General features: G+C 37.5%; 1 protein-coding gene across 5 annotated transcripts in view; it reads left to right on the top strand.

Annotated features, from left to right (window-relative positions):
* PDSS2 (decaprenyl diphosphate synthase subunit 2) overlaps window positions 1-13,387 on the top strand; it is a 211,467-nt gene that overhangs the window by 118,749 nt on the left and 79,331 nt on the right. For all 5 annotated transcript variants that reach the window (XR_012655520.1, XM_075063862.1, XM_075063861.1 and 2 more), the window contains one exon: window positions 5,469-5,667. Coding sequence is in view for 4 of the 5 variants with exons in the window: in XM_075063862.1 (XP_074919963.1) it covers window positions 5,469-5,667 (199 nt within the window). In the remaining variant the exon portion in view is untranslated. The remainder of the gene's footprint in view (window positions 1-5,468; window positions 5,668-13,387) is intronic.

Raw genomic sequence — 13,387 nt, 5'->3', positions numbered from 1 at the left:
GGGATGTTGGATGGGATGGGATCAGAGTGTACTGCACGAGAATTCTTTCTTGACTGCGGCTGGGGAGCCTTGCCCACATGCTCAGGGTTTAGCTGATGCCATATTTGGGTCGGAAGGGATTTTCCTCCGGGCAATTGGCTGACACTCTGGAGGTTTTTCCGCCTTCCCTGCAGCATGCCGCATATGGGTCACTTGCTGGTGGATTCTCTGCTTGAGGTCTTCAAACCACAATTTGAAGACTTCAATAACTCGGACATAGGTTAGGGGTTTTTATAGAAGTGGATGGGTAGGGTTCTGTGGCCTGCTTTGTGCAGGAGGTCAGACTAGATGATCATGTTGGTCCCTTCTGACCTATGAGTCTATGAGTAAGGCCATTTTAACTGTTTGCACTCAAGATGAATGGCTAGAGTTTAATATGAAAAAATGTGCCTGATAAAATAAGCAAACAGGACAATCAGGATGACATGAAAGCACATTGTTAAATATATAATTAAAAAATTAACATAACAGATTCGCTATTCAAACCTATTCCGTCTTTACAGATTTTTATTTATTTTGCATCAGTCTGTCAAACCTTTTGCTATTATCATAAATGATCATGTGGGCTTCAAAACTTGCATTAATATCTGCATGACATGATCATCTTTGTAATAGCTGTACATTGATTTCAGAGTAATATACTGAGAGTCAGTCTCATTCAGATGATGCAAAGAGTTAATATAAAAAAAAGTCTGGAATATAAATTGGCAATTGTTCAGCAAATGTTGAAAGTTTTCTATTTCTGCTGTTTAGCTATTTGTGTATATATAGCAATAGGACTGATGCCTGCACATCTGTGCTGGCTTTTCTGTGAGAACTGTACATTTTCCCTGCTTGGCATGACAGAGACAGCCTGCTGCTCTCAGGGTGCTGTTAGGGCAGTTTATCTGAGGACATTTGTAACTGATTCCATGAAATACATATGGCAAGGGTCCTCCAAAATGCACAGATGTAGGGCTGTGATCTTTAGAGGCTGAGGTTCAGCAGTTTTGCTGCAGTCTTCGGTAGTCCACAAAACTGAAACTTGCATTCACTTAAACATTCCTAGCTTCCTATTGCAAACCAATCTTCTGTGGCCTACTGTTAACCTGGCCTTGCAGAATAGTCTTATGATTGCTATTGTTATTACTTAAGAAGGATCCCTGCTCTGAGGAGCTCAGAGCTAAGGGCTGGTCTATTCACAGCTTTTGCACTGATGTAGTTAAGTCAATGCAAAAGCTGTGTGCAGACAGGCCTAAGGACAAACAGGTAGATGGAGGTCAGCGGAAGGGGAATAGCATAGACAATTTATATACTACTCAACTTGATTTACTATAGGCAATACAGAAGAAGTGAGTGGTGGATTTTGCAAAAGGACTTCTATGTGGACAGGGTGGGGTGTTGTAAGTGAATTTAGGGAGTTCTGTCCCTTGTGCACAGTACTCATGGAAGAAGGCATGGGAGTTATTGTGTGAGAAACAGGGAGGTGATGTTGGGGATGTTAGCTGAGCAGAGGGAATGGGAGGCAACACAAAGCTTGACAAAGGAAGGATAAGTATACAGGGGGCATATTTATGTACAGCTTTGAAGGTGGTGACAAAATTTACATGTTATATCTCATGGGAAGCCAAAGGAAGCATTCATAGGGGGGATATGTATGATCAGACTGACAGGCAAGGAAATTGACAGCAGCATTTTATATGGACTTGAAGGGGCACAGTGTGTGTTTGGGAGGCCATAGAGGAGGTTGTGATATAATGAGGGCTGAACCAGTGATTTGTCTGTGGGGATGAAAAGAAAGGGCTGATCTTGGAGATGCTGAGGGGGAAGCAGGATTTGAAAATGGCCTAGGTATGTGGGGCAAAGGAGAGGGAGGAGTCAAAAATGTCACTCAGGTTACAGGGCCTGAATGTCGGAGAAGTTGGTGGTGATGGTTTCAAGAGTGATAAAGTAGGAAAGTGGAGAAGCTCTGGGAAGGGAGATAAGGAGCTTGGTTTTGATCACATTCAGTGTAAAGTGACAAGACATCCAAGAAATGTCAAAGATACAAACTGAGATTTGGGATTGGATGGAAGGAGACAGTTTAATGGTGGAGAGAGAGATTCGTAAATCATCAGCATGCAGATAATTGCTGAAGCTGTGTGAGCTGAAGAGAACACCTAAGCACATGGTGTAAAGAGAGATTAGCAGAGTGCCAGGGACAGCCTTGGGGAACATCAATAGAGAGTGGGAGAGAGAAGGAAGTGGGCCGACTGAAAGAGATGCTGAAAGTGCAGTTGGAGAGGACTGCACATTCATAAATAGGAGGGGAAAGTGGTCAGTGTATATCATGAATGGGAGTAGCAGTGATTCCTGAGCAATGATTTTATTAAGATGTGGTCCATGTAATAGTGCAAATATGAGACTCTCTACCATAAACCCAAGTTTCCATAAGATCACACCTAAATGCATTTATTTGTATTTGGATTAACTGGAGAACGAATCAGTCATCTAAGCTTAGTTCAGTTCATTGGTCAAGATGGAGTATTGTACAGTTTATATATATATATATATATTTGGTACTGTCTTAATATGTATTGTTATGGATGAGACTTAAATGATTGTTTTTCACTAAGTAATGCTGTAGGATGGGTATTGTTGTAAATGTAATTGTCACAGCATTTTGTTAAGAGCCTTTTAAAAAAGGGTAAATCTAAGTATATAAATAAATAAGCTCTTTGCGGGCAGGGACCATCTTTTTGTTGTGTTTGTACAGTGCCTAGTGCAATGGGCTTCTGGGTACTGCCACAATAAAAATAATAAAATGTAGTAAATGAAATTTATTTAAAAAAATCTCCTAGGTTGATGGCTTCTGCAACAAGTTTGAGAGCAGAAAATTTTTAGAGCCAAGTTGTAACTCCCCTAAGAGAGAGATAAATTGGTGGAAAATAGTACATTGATCAGAAGATAAGTAATAGACTTTCTGTAAAGAGGACATCTGATAATTTCCCCAAATTATGTGTATAACATGGTACTCGTGAGAGCATGAATATTGTTTGGAGAGCAAACTGAATACAGAAAATAAAATGGAAAAAAAAATCCAGATACCGAGCATTTGGAAAGTAGACACTGATGTATTTATGCAACCTTTTCATGGAGCGCTGTGCTGAAGTCAAAGAGAGGATTTTGGTTTCCTTCATTAAAAGCTTATTAAATGAAGAAATAGGACAGTCGTTGTTTTGCTTCAGTAGTTGGGGGTCAGAGAGGTGGGTCTGATCTCAGAATATTAATGTCTGCCTTCATCTGAGGGAAATGAGCCATCACTTGAGTTAGCTGAAGCTTTATGTGCTCATCACTAGGGATCCCCATATGTCCTGGGATCTTCAGCAGTCGGAAATGGCAGAACTCTGTTGTAGAGAGCAGAGGGCTCTCATTAGTATTCCTAACAGGTAGTTCAGCTCAGCCTGTTGAGAGCAAGTCTGTTTAATGTTGATCAGCTGTCCATCTGATAAATTGAATTGATACGGACATTTCCTCCAAGGGGTGCCCTGACAATGACAGCAGGAGCATTGGGATGTCTTGTTAGTCCTTTTTTTTTTTTTTTTTTTTTTTTTTCTTCAGTGCTTGAAATATTGTTAACCCTTTGGTATACCCAAGGCTAGAATATGTACAGTACCTTGTCATTTGTGTGGCTGTGTATACTGAATTATTTTCTCCCCTGCCTCTTTGAGAGACAATGTTAGGCTTGAAGTTTGTTGCCTAAATGGTGAATGCTTTGCCCCCTGCTGTGTCTCTCAAGTGTAACACTTCCCTGCAGGAAGCAAAATAGTGCATAATAAATAATGTCATCTTTTAAAACCGTTTAATTGAATAATTTTTGTTCTATGGTAATAAATATCATGGAAGCCTCAATTCACCTCCCCCAAGCTGCTCTGCTTTCTTGCCTGCTTTTCGATGCAGCAGAACTCTAACCTACATGGATCACTATGGGTAGGTGGGGTAATCTATTTACAGAATAAATCTGTGTTGAACCGTTTTCCTTGGGAATAAGTATGGAGAACCTAAAAGGGCTCTGTGCAGGGTTACAGTTTAATTTTATGTTTGGTATCTAAGGCCTTGATCCTGCAAACACTTGAGTACATACATAACTTTGCTCATGTGAGTCATTTTCATTGACATCAGTGGAACTACTTAAGTAAGTAAAGTTGTGATTGTGCATCTTAAATTGCAAGATTAGGGCCTAAATGTACCAATTTCAAGAATTCCAAACTGTGAAATTAACAAACTGGTTTACTGCTTTGCTGCTTGATTGGTATTATTCTGCTTTCTCGCATTCAGTTGTTGTGCCTGCTTCACATGTTGTGATTCTAGCATAGGCTCAGGTGTCTGGTCTCCTTGAAGTCAGATTAATTGCCAAACATCACCGCTTCAGAAAAAAAAATCCTTTTATCCTCTTCTTCTTTTTATTTCATACTTCAGTGTAGAAGGTCAGGTAAGCACTCTCTGAAGGAGAGGCAAGTGCCACTGCTGTTTATAGATTGCTTACTGGCTAAGGGTTCGCAAAGTGTAATTTTCTCTTTCTGTGGGTTGACTTGGATTGTGATCAGCTTCCCCTGAACATTCCTTACACTCTGATATTGGTCCACCAAATTTAACATTATTTTGTTCTTACAGCTGTTACATCATTTCTTCTTCTCCAAAACTGAAAAGTGCCATAGAAAGGGGAGCCATGTAGAAAGAGAAAATACTTCTTTTTCCATGCAGGGATTGGGGCCTCCTATATTGAGCCCATTAGAATACATCAGAATGAGAAATTGACTTGTAAAATTATCCAAGTAAAATTTAATCTAGCATTATGCTGCACAGAGGAATTTAGATAATCTCCAGTTTCTACTAAACAGATCAGCTTAGTTTCATCATCAAATGTCATTTGCCCACTGCCTGTCTATTAGAAAATCTGGCCCCATTATTGAAATGTGAGGCGGTATCCTACTATTACTCCCCCTCCTCCAGTCCAGGGAGCAGTCATTTATTGCAGCAGTTTTCTAATGCGTAGCTAGTTTTTAATCCACTCCTGACCTCTTGTTCCCTCACCACTATGAGCACCCTATGGTTGGTTTCTTAATAAATAGTTTCTTTTAAGGGACATTGTCAAAATCTTTAAAAATATATAAAAAAAATATTGACTAGTTACATGTTTGAATTCTTTGAGAAAGTTAATAAAATAAAACTGAGAGGAAGATATCTTTCCTTCAGAAGCTGTGAGGATTTGACCCTATCATGCTATACTTGCCCAGGTGATATCATGTTCTCTCTAATTACCTCTTGTGAACTGCGATTTCTAAAGATTTATGGTGAAGCAACAATTATAAAACATTCTTGTGTAGACGAGGAACTGGAGAATGGCTTTTTATCAAAAATATGCATTGTGTTTGTGGCTTCAAAAATAAATCTCTTATCTTTGCTTTAAGTCAAAGAAGTCTGGCAGAGATTACAGAGTTGATCCACACTGCCTTCTTGGTGCATCGTGGGATAGTAAACATTGGTGAGCTGAAGTCCTGTGATGGCCTACTGAAGGACATGCAGTTTGGAAATAAAATAGCTGTCCTGAGTGGAGACTTTCTTCTAGCAAATGCTTGCACAAGCCTAGCTCAGTTACAGAATACTAAGGTAAAAAATGTTTCTATTACTCTAACAAGTAACAGCTCTGGTTGTTAGAAAACCACTGAACAGATACGTCTGAACTGGGACATTCTTTCACTGTAAAAATTGGCACAATTCTATTGTATGTGCAAATAGATTGACAGCTGGATGTTGCTCCAGGTACATCTACCACAATATTACAGAAATGTTACCACTGCTAACGCTTTAGTATCTGTTTTGAAGCAGTGATGCCATAGATAGTAGTGAATTAAAAGATAGGCTGGTGAATTAACATACATATGCTGCTGTGTCTTCAAGACATGTAGGAGTACAGTACATCTCTGGCAACCTGCTAGGTGAAGTTCAAAACATATTTATTTGATTATTTAGTTTTATATTGTGGTAGATTTTTTTGGAGGGAAGAATGGATTCTGTTTGATTTACATTTAGGGGAGTCTTCAGGATCTTTCCATTTTGGTCTGCACAGGTGTGATTTGCCTTTTTGCTATTAGTAAAATTTTGTTAGACATCCAGACAACTTTGGGCATTGAATGCCCTATGAACAAAAATACATTATCATTTTAAAAGACAACTGCAGTCATTTTGCTCAGCTCAGCTGTCTGAAAGTTTGCAAGATAGGAGGTGTTTATCATTATGAATACACTGGTGTGTGTGTGTGTGTGAGAGAGAGAGAGAGAGAGAGAGAGGGGATATATTTATGCACTGGGTAAAAACCAGTACTGTCACATGGGTGTAATTCGTAAAATGGGAAAAAAGCCCCAAATGGCTGAGAACTTTAAAATTGTATATAATAGACTGTGAATCCCAGTGATGATTGAACCTGGTAATATACTAAACAAAAAGAATTGTCAGCCATGCTATCATGCTGTCTGGAGCGGCTCATGAACATGAGTGCCAACTTCAGGGCAGACTGTTACAAACCAGGGCACAAACCCCAAACTGGTTCTGAGTTCTATACTTAGATTTCTCCAAACAAGTATCAGATGTGAACCCCCTAACAGCCTTAACATGGATTGACAGACAATTCCCTTGGGCACTCCTTTCTATCTTGCCATCCAGGCAAAACTGTCCGTGTGATAGATGGTCCCTTTATATCAAAAATCACAATAATAATCAGGTTACTCCCTGTCCAAAGGACCAGTCGCTTTACTCAGTCAGTCAGTTGTACCTCAGATTACACACCAAAGACAATGCTTGCAGCCAATCCTATAATAAATTAGCTAACCATTTAACTGAAAAAAGAAATGACAGTTATTTACAATGTTAAAACAGGTAAACATGTACATACAAATGAGTCTGAAACTGATGAGATGAGTCCACCTTCACATCTCCTCTTCATGGATGTGGGAGGAGCAATCTATAAAGTCTTTTCTCCGCTGATGTTCTGTAATGACCTGTCTGGTGTCTACAGGCCTTCTTTTGTTGGAGAGGAGATAACACCTCTTGTAGTAAATTAGCATTTCACTCTTGTGAATCTTCTTTCCTGACTGGGGGAGCACCCAGGTTTTAGTTAGGGGTATATAGTACAAGTCATGGACAGGTCACGGTCTGTGAATTTTTGTTTACTGCCTGTGACCTGTCTATGACCTTTACTAAGTATACCGGTGACTAAAATATAGCCTTAGTTATAAGTAAGATTAATAGATGCAACAACTCTTAAGTGTTTCATCAAGTGTAAACACTAAACACATTTTTATAAATCTAATACATGTTTTAACAATACTGTTGCATAGGTGAGCCAGACTGGTTTGCAGCTATGCATTTGTCAGTGTTCATTGAGGCGTAGGGGCCTTGGCATAAGCTGGCAACTGGTCTGTCAGCATCACATCCTTCTAGTTGTTTCACACTGACTCATCAGACATTCTAGGCTTCAGAGTGACAATCCTGGAATCTTCTTATATAGGTACACAAGAAAGTATAATTATCTATCCACTATTGTGTATAATAAAAATGTATATCTTATATAAAATATTTCCACAATGTTAAGTTATAATAACATTTGCTATTTCTGAGCCTAATGATTTTGTTCTGTTTAGCGTCTTATTCTGCACCTTCTGCATACCCATGGTATCTGAATGTGTATGGTACTTGACTGATGTCATTTATAACACTAGACGAGTTCAATATAAGAGAAGGTAAATCAACTTCCAACCTGCTTGACTAATGGTTTAAATTTATCTGAGGAAAAAAATGTAATATTAAATATTCAAAAAATATTTTCTTTAACTTTTACAGTGCTTTTTATGATTAAACTATTACATAAATCAGTTTAGAAACTGATTTAACATGAACATGATTATACTTGTTTTGTATCTACTTAGAATTAATTCTTCAGCATTTCAGGAGATCCTGGATGAGATCCTCACTGCAAATCAAAGGAGAATTTAACCTTAAATAAACTTAGGTTTTAACTCAAACTGAGGGAGAATTTTGAGAAAATAATAAATTAAGCATTCCAGCAATAAAGTATAGTCCCTTAAGATTTGCCAGGAATCAAACCTACTGTAAGTTGAAGCACAAATACCAAAGAGATGCTTTATTTTTCAAGCAATCGTACTGCATGTCTGAAAATTCTGCCAAAACATTTTAACACTTATTTTTTGACATCAAAATAGTGTCATATTTTCCACATGCTATGAGTAGGATACCACCATAGAAACTGATTAATTTACTAAATTATTCTTTCTTCCAACCCTACTGGGAAAGTTAGAAAATTTTAAGACAAGTTATAGAAATATCTTGACATGTGCCATGATTTAAACAAACTGCATTTATTCTTTTGAAAGTGGTTAATTTTCAGTTCTGTGCATCTATTTTTAGGACTGTGAAATAGCCATGACTTTTTTTCTTCATAATGTTTTGTGTTCTTTGCAGGGCTGTTGATTAATCGCAGTTAACTCATGCGATTAACTCAAAAAAAGTAATCGTGATTAAAAAATTGCGTTTAATCACACTTTTAGTCACACTGTTAAACAATAGAATACCAATTTAAAAAAATTAAATATTTTTGATGATTTTCAACGTTTTCTAATATTTCAATTACAACACAGAATACAAAGTGTACAGTGCTGACTTTATATTATTTTTATTACGAATATTTGCACTGTAAAAATAATAAAATAAATAGTATTTTTCAATTCACCTCATACAAGTACTGTAGTGTAATCTCTTTATCATGAAAGTGCAGCTTACAAATGTAAACTTTTTGTTACATAACTGCATTAAAAAGCAAAACAATATAAAACTTCAGAGCTTATAAGTCCACTCAGTCCTACTTCTTGTTCAGCCAACCGCTCAGGAAAAAAAGTTTGTTTACATTTATGGAGATTATTTACAATGTCACCTGAAAGTGAGAACAGGCGTTCGCATGGGACTTTTGTAGCCAGCACTGCAAGGTAATTACATGCCAGATATGCTAAACATTTGTACGCCTCTTCGTGCTTCGGCCACTATTCCAGAGGACGTGCTTCCATGCTGATGATGCTTGTTTTTAAAAAAAGTATTTATTAGATTTGTTACTCAACTCCTTGGGGGAGAATTTTGCATGTCTCCTGCTCTATTTTACCCGTATTCTGCATATATTTCATGTTATAGCAGTCTCGGATGATGACCCAGCACATGTTGTTCATTTTAAGAACACTTTCATGGCAAGTTTGACAAAATACAAAGAAGAGACCAATGTGAGATTTCTAAAGATAGCTACAGCACTCAACCCAATGTTTAAGAATCTGAAGTGCCTTCCATAATCTGAGAGGGACTAAGTGTGGAGCACGCTTTCATAAGTCTTAAAAGAGCAACACTCTGATGCGGAAACTACAGAACCTGAAGCACCAAAAAAGAAAATCAACTTTCTGTCGATGGCATCTGACTCAGATAATGAAAGTGAACGTTTGTCGGTCCGCACTGCTTTGGATCATTATTGAGTAGAACCTGTCATCGGCATGGACGCATATCCTCTGGAATGGTGGTTGAAGCATGAAGGGACATATGAATCTTGAGCGCATATGGCACGTAAATATCTTGTGATGCCAGCTGCAACAGTGCCATGTGAATGCCTGTGACGCCAGTTACAACAGTGCCATGTGAATGCCTGTTCTTACTTTCAGGTGACACTGCAAACAAGAAGCAGGCAGCATTATCTCCCGCAAATGTAAACCAACTTGTTTGAGTGATTGGCTGAAGAAGAAGTAGGACTGAGAGGACTTGTAGGCTCTAAAGTTTTACATTGTTTTATTTTTGAGTGAATTTGGGATTTTGTACATAATTCTACATTTGTAAGCTGCACTTTCATGATAAAGAGATTACACTACGGTACTTTGTATGAGGTGAATTGAAAAATACTATTTATTTTTACAGTGCAAATATTTGTAATAAAAATAATATAAATCAGCACTGTACACTTTGTATTCTGTGTTGTAATTGAAATCAATATATTTGAAAATGTAGAAAATATCCAAAAATATTTAATTAAATGTTATTCTATTATTGTTTAACAGTGTGATTGATCACGATTAATTGTTTTAATTGCTTGACAGTCCTAGTTCTTTGCAAGAAAAAGTGATGGTATTGTTCTTTGTGGCAGTTAGTAGCTAAGTAAATTGGCTTATAGAAAAAGAAACATGGAATATATTGTAAACAATACTGACCACGATAAGACTACAACTTCTGTCTAGGGCATGTATATCTGTTTCAGTAATTAAAACTGTTGTAATTTAAACTTAAGCATGTTAGTTTAATTTAAACCATTACTACTGAACTAATTTTATTGTGCTGTTAGATTCTTGTCGGAGCTTCTGTATGATACGTTTATCTCTGTACTTCTCTCAGGGCTTACAATTAGATGTAAATTTCTGCAGTCATAATGAAGTGCAGAGCTATTTTATAATTGCCAAGGGTAAAATTAGCCAAGTCAATTATTTTCCCTTAGGCTTTTCCCTGTAGATATTAAAAGGCTGCAAGGTAATTGCCTTAGGTAACACTTTGATTTTTAAATAACATTAGGAATAGGAATTGTTGTTAATCTTGTAGTAATTTTCCCCCTCTTGCTACTGTTGTAGCATATCACTGTTAGTGATGTTAACAAGATTCAGGACTAAAGGAGGAAAGTCCTTGAAATGTTATTTTTAACTTATGCTCGTGCTTCTCATTCACATGTTTTCAAGCGTTGTGATGCAGAAGAGTCATTTAAATCTTTTTTTACCACTTCAGAGTACAAGAACCTTGAACTAAAGATATCTTGAAATGCCAGCTGTGAAGCCATAAATTGCATGACCTCCTCCAAGATAGATTGCACTGTGCTGGATTAATGTAAAACATCATTGTCCATCACAATGATGGGGGCAAGCCAAGGTCAACTAAATTCTTGTTGTTTGAGCATGCAAACATACAGAATAACTTGAAAAGTATTAGGAAATGGAAGGAAAGCATTATTATCAGGCCATATTTCAGTTTTTCTTCTAGACTTTTTCATAATTGATATAGACTGTAACAATTAAAATAAAATGCTACAGGATGGTCATAACTTCATTATTTTTGTCATTAAGGCATAATTCTCAGTTGGTTCATCTAATAAAAATGATTAACATGATAAATATTTAATTACATCTTTACCATTGTATAGAACTGCATGTGCATCTGATCAGACCATGGTGCATTTACAGTTCTTGAATGCAGTCGTTGTTGGGTCTATGGCAAGGCACCTTCTCAGTCTCTCCAGCCTCCACTGCTTTTAGCCTTGGTGAGACAAGCTTGGGTAAAACAGTCCCTCTTGGTTGCACAGGGGAAGTCTGTTCCTTCTCTCCACCCTTATGGGAGGGAATGCAGCCTCCCCTCCTGGTGAGGCTCGCTGCTCCTAACCTACTGGCAGCATGACTTCTCTCTCTCCCCCTTTTCTCCCAACAGGGGAGGGTTTAAAAAAGTCTCAAGCAGTCCTTAGCTGGAATCAGCCTATCCTAATTGATCTCAGGTAACTCCTTCTCAGCTGATTCTAAATGATTCTCTGGTAACCTCTTCTCAGGTGGTAGGGAGGAGGGCCTTGTAACCTTCTGGGACTGTTTCTACCCCCCTCCCCCCGGCAGCCGTCTGTCCTGAGTTTATCACAGGTCTCATTATTTAACTTATATCACTTTCTGGGATTTAAAAATATATGTACTCCATGTAAGGAGTGGTTTCTCTTGGCCTTTAACATCGGATATGCTTTTTGTCATAGGATCATATCCTGCAACTGTAGGGAGATGGACTCTGATCTCTGTCAGTTGTCCTGTTATGTTTAATGTCAGCACGTGGTACCTCTTGTGTTTAAAAAAAACAAAACAAAAAACTGACTAACTGTGAATGGTACTTTGTGGATTGGGAGATGATCGATGGATTAGTACATTAATAGAAACTCTCTACATGAATTTTGGTAATGTGTGCATCTTGATTTCACAAAAGTGTCAAAGTTTTCAGAGAATGCATTAGAATTGCTCATTCAAGAACATTTTAAAATGTTACCTCTCTTGTGTACCCAAAGATGAAATGCCCACAGTTTCACGTATGACAGAATACATTTTTCACATCATAATAATAAAGCCTAGCTCTTCAGTTGCACTTTTCATCAGCAGATCTCAGAGGTCAGTATGATGTTACTAGACCTGTGTAAATCTGCAATCATTTAAACTGCATGAAAATCTGAAATACATGTGACATTTGTATGATAGATGAGCAGGAATATATGTAGAGAAGCTTATGCTGTAAGGGGAGTATCATAGAGAAGTCAATGGAAACCTGTTTCAGTATTAGGGCTGCAGCCACTAGAGCTCGGATACCATCATGATGATTGTGATATAAATGCCTACATAGATAGAGGGTGCAATGAAGGTATACACATTCCAGTCATCTGAGGGTACTGATACACAAGTCTGAGTGAGGACAGATTGATGCATATAAATGTAACATAAACTGCTCAGATGTAGAATTATATTGTACATATTATGAGGCACAAATAATATGCTAAAATAATCTGTAAACATCAGTCATATGTCAGGGGTTGGTTTTAGTCAAAGGACCACTTGGACTACATGTTATATCATTGTTCTCCGGAGTCTTGTTGACTGAGGACTTAAAGATGATCCCCCGCAATTTTTCTCCACTTTAATTTCATGACCCCTTGTATGGATGACTGGACTGTACGTCGAAGCACTTCTCACAATCTGCTATGTGAAATGCTAGGAATTTGAACTGAGGACTCCTGCTTGTCAGGTGCAGAGCTCTACCCCAAGACCACACTATAGATCACTGTTATATTAAGCATTAGTTGTTTATAAATAAATAGTGGCACAGATGTACTACTTATATAGTCGTTGCATTCCCTTATGTTAACTTTATGTATTCCTGAAGGCATAAATATGTTGTTTACAAAATAGTCCTTGTGTTTGCATAAATGTTACCAGTTTATTCATGTAAAGCTTTCCTTTGCACAGAAACTAATGCACATTGTGATTCATTAAAGAAACTGCTTATCTGTGTTTTAGTATTGTGTAAACATCTGTCATGGGTCTATAGTCAAGGTTGTGTTGAGTTTTATATTTAACGCAGGAATTCAAGTACTTTATTACATATGAATAATACAGTGCTTTCTTCCTAAAATTGAAGCACTTGTTTTTTGAGTACAGAATTAATTTTTGAGAATTTACAAGTAAATAAGTTAATTAGTTTTGAGTTGAAAATAATATTAAAATGGATGCTT

Source organism: Chelonoidis abingdonii, chromosome 3 (genome assembly GCF_003597395.2).
Source record: "Chelonoidis abingdonii isolate Lonesome George chromosome 3, CheloAbing_2.0, whole genome shotgun sequence".
Lineage (NCBI taxonomy): Eukaryota > Metazoa > Chordata > Testudines > Testudinidae > Chelonoidis > Chelonoidis abingdonii.
The sequence above is the reverse complement of the archived record's forward strand: the minus strand, read 5'-3'. Positions and strand labels throughout refer to the sequence as shown.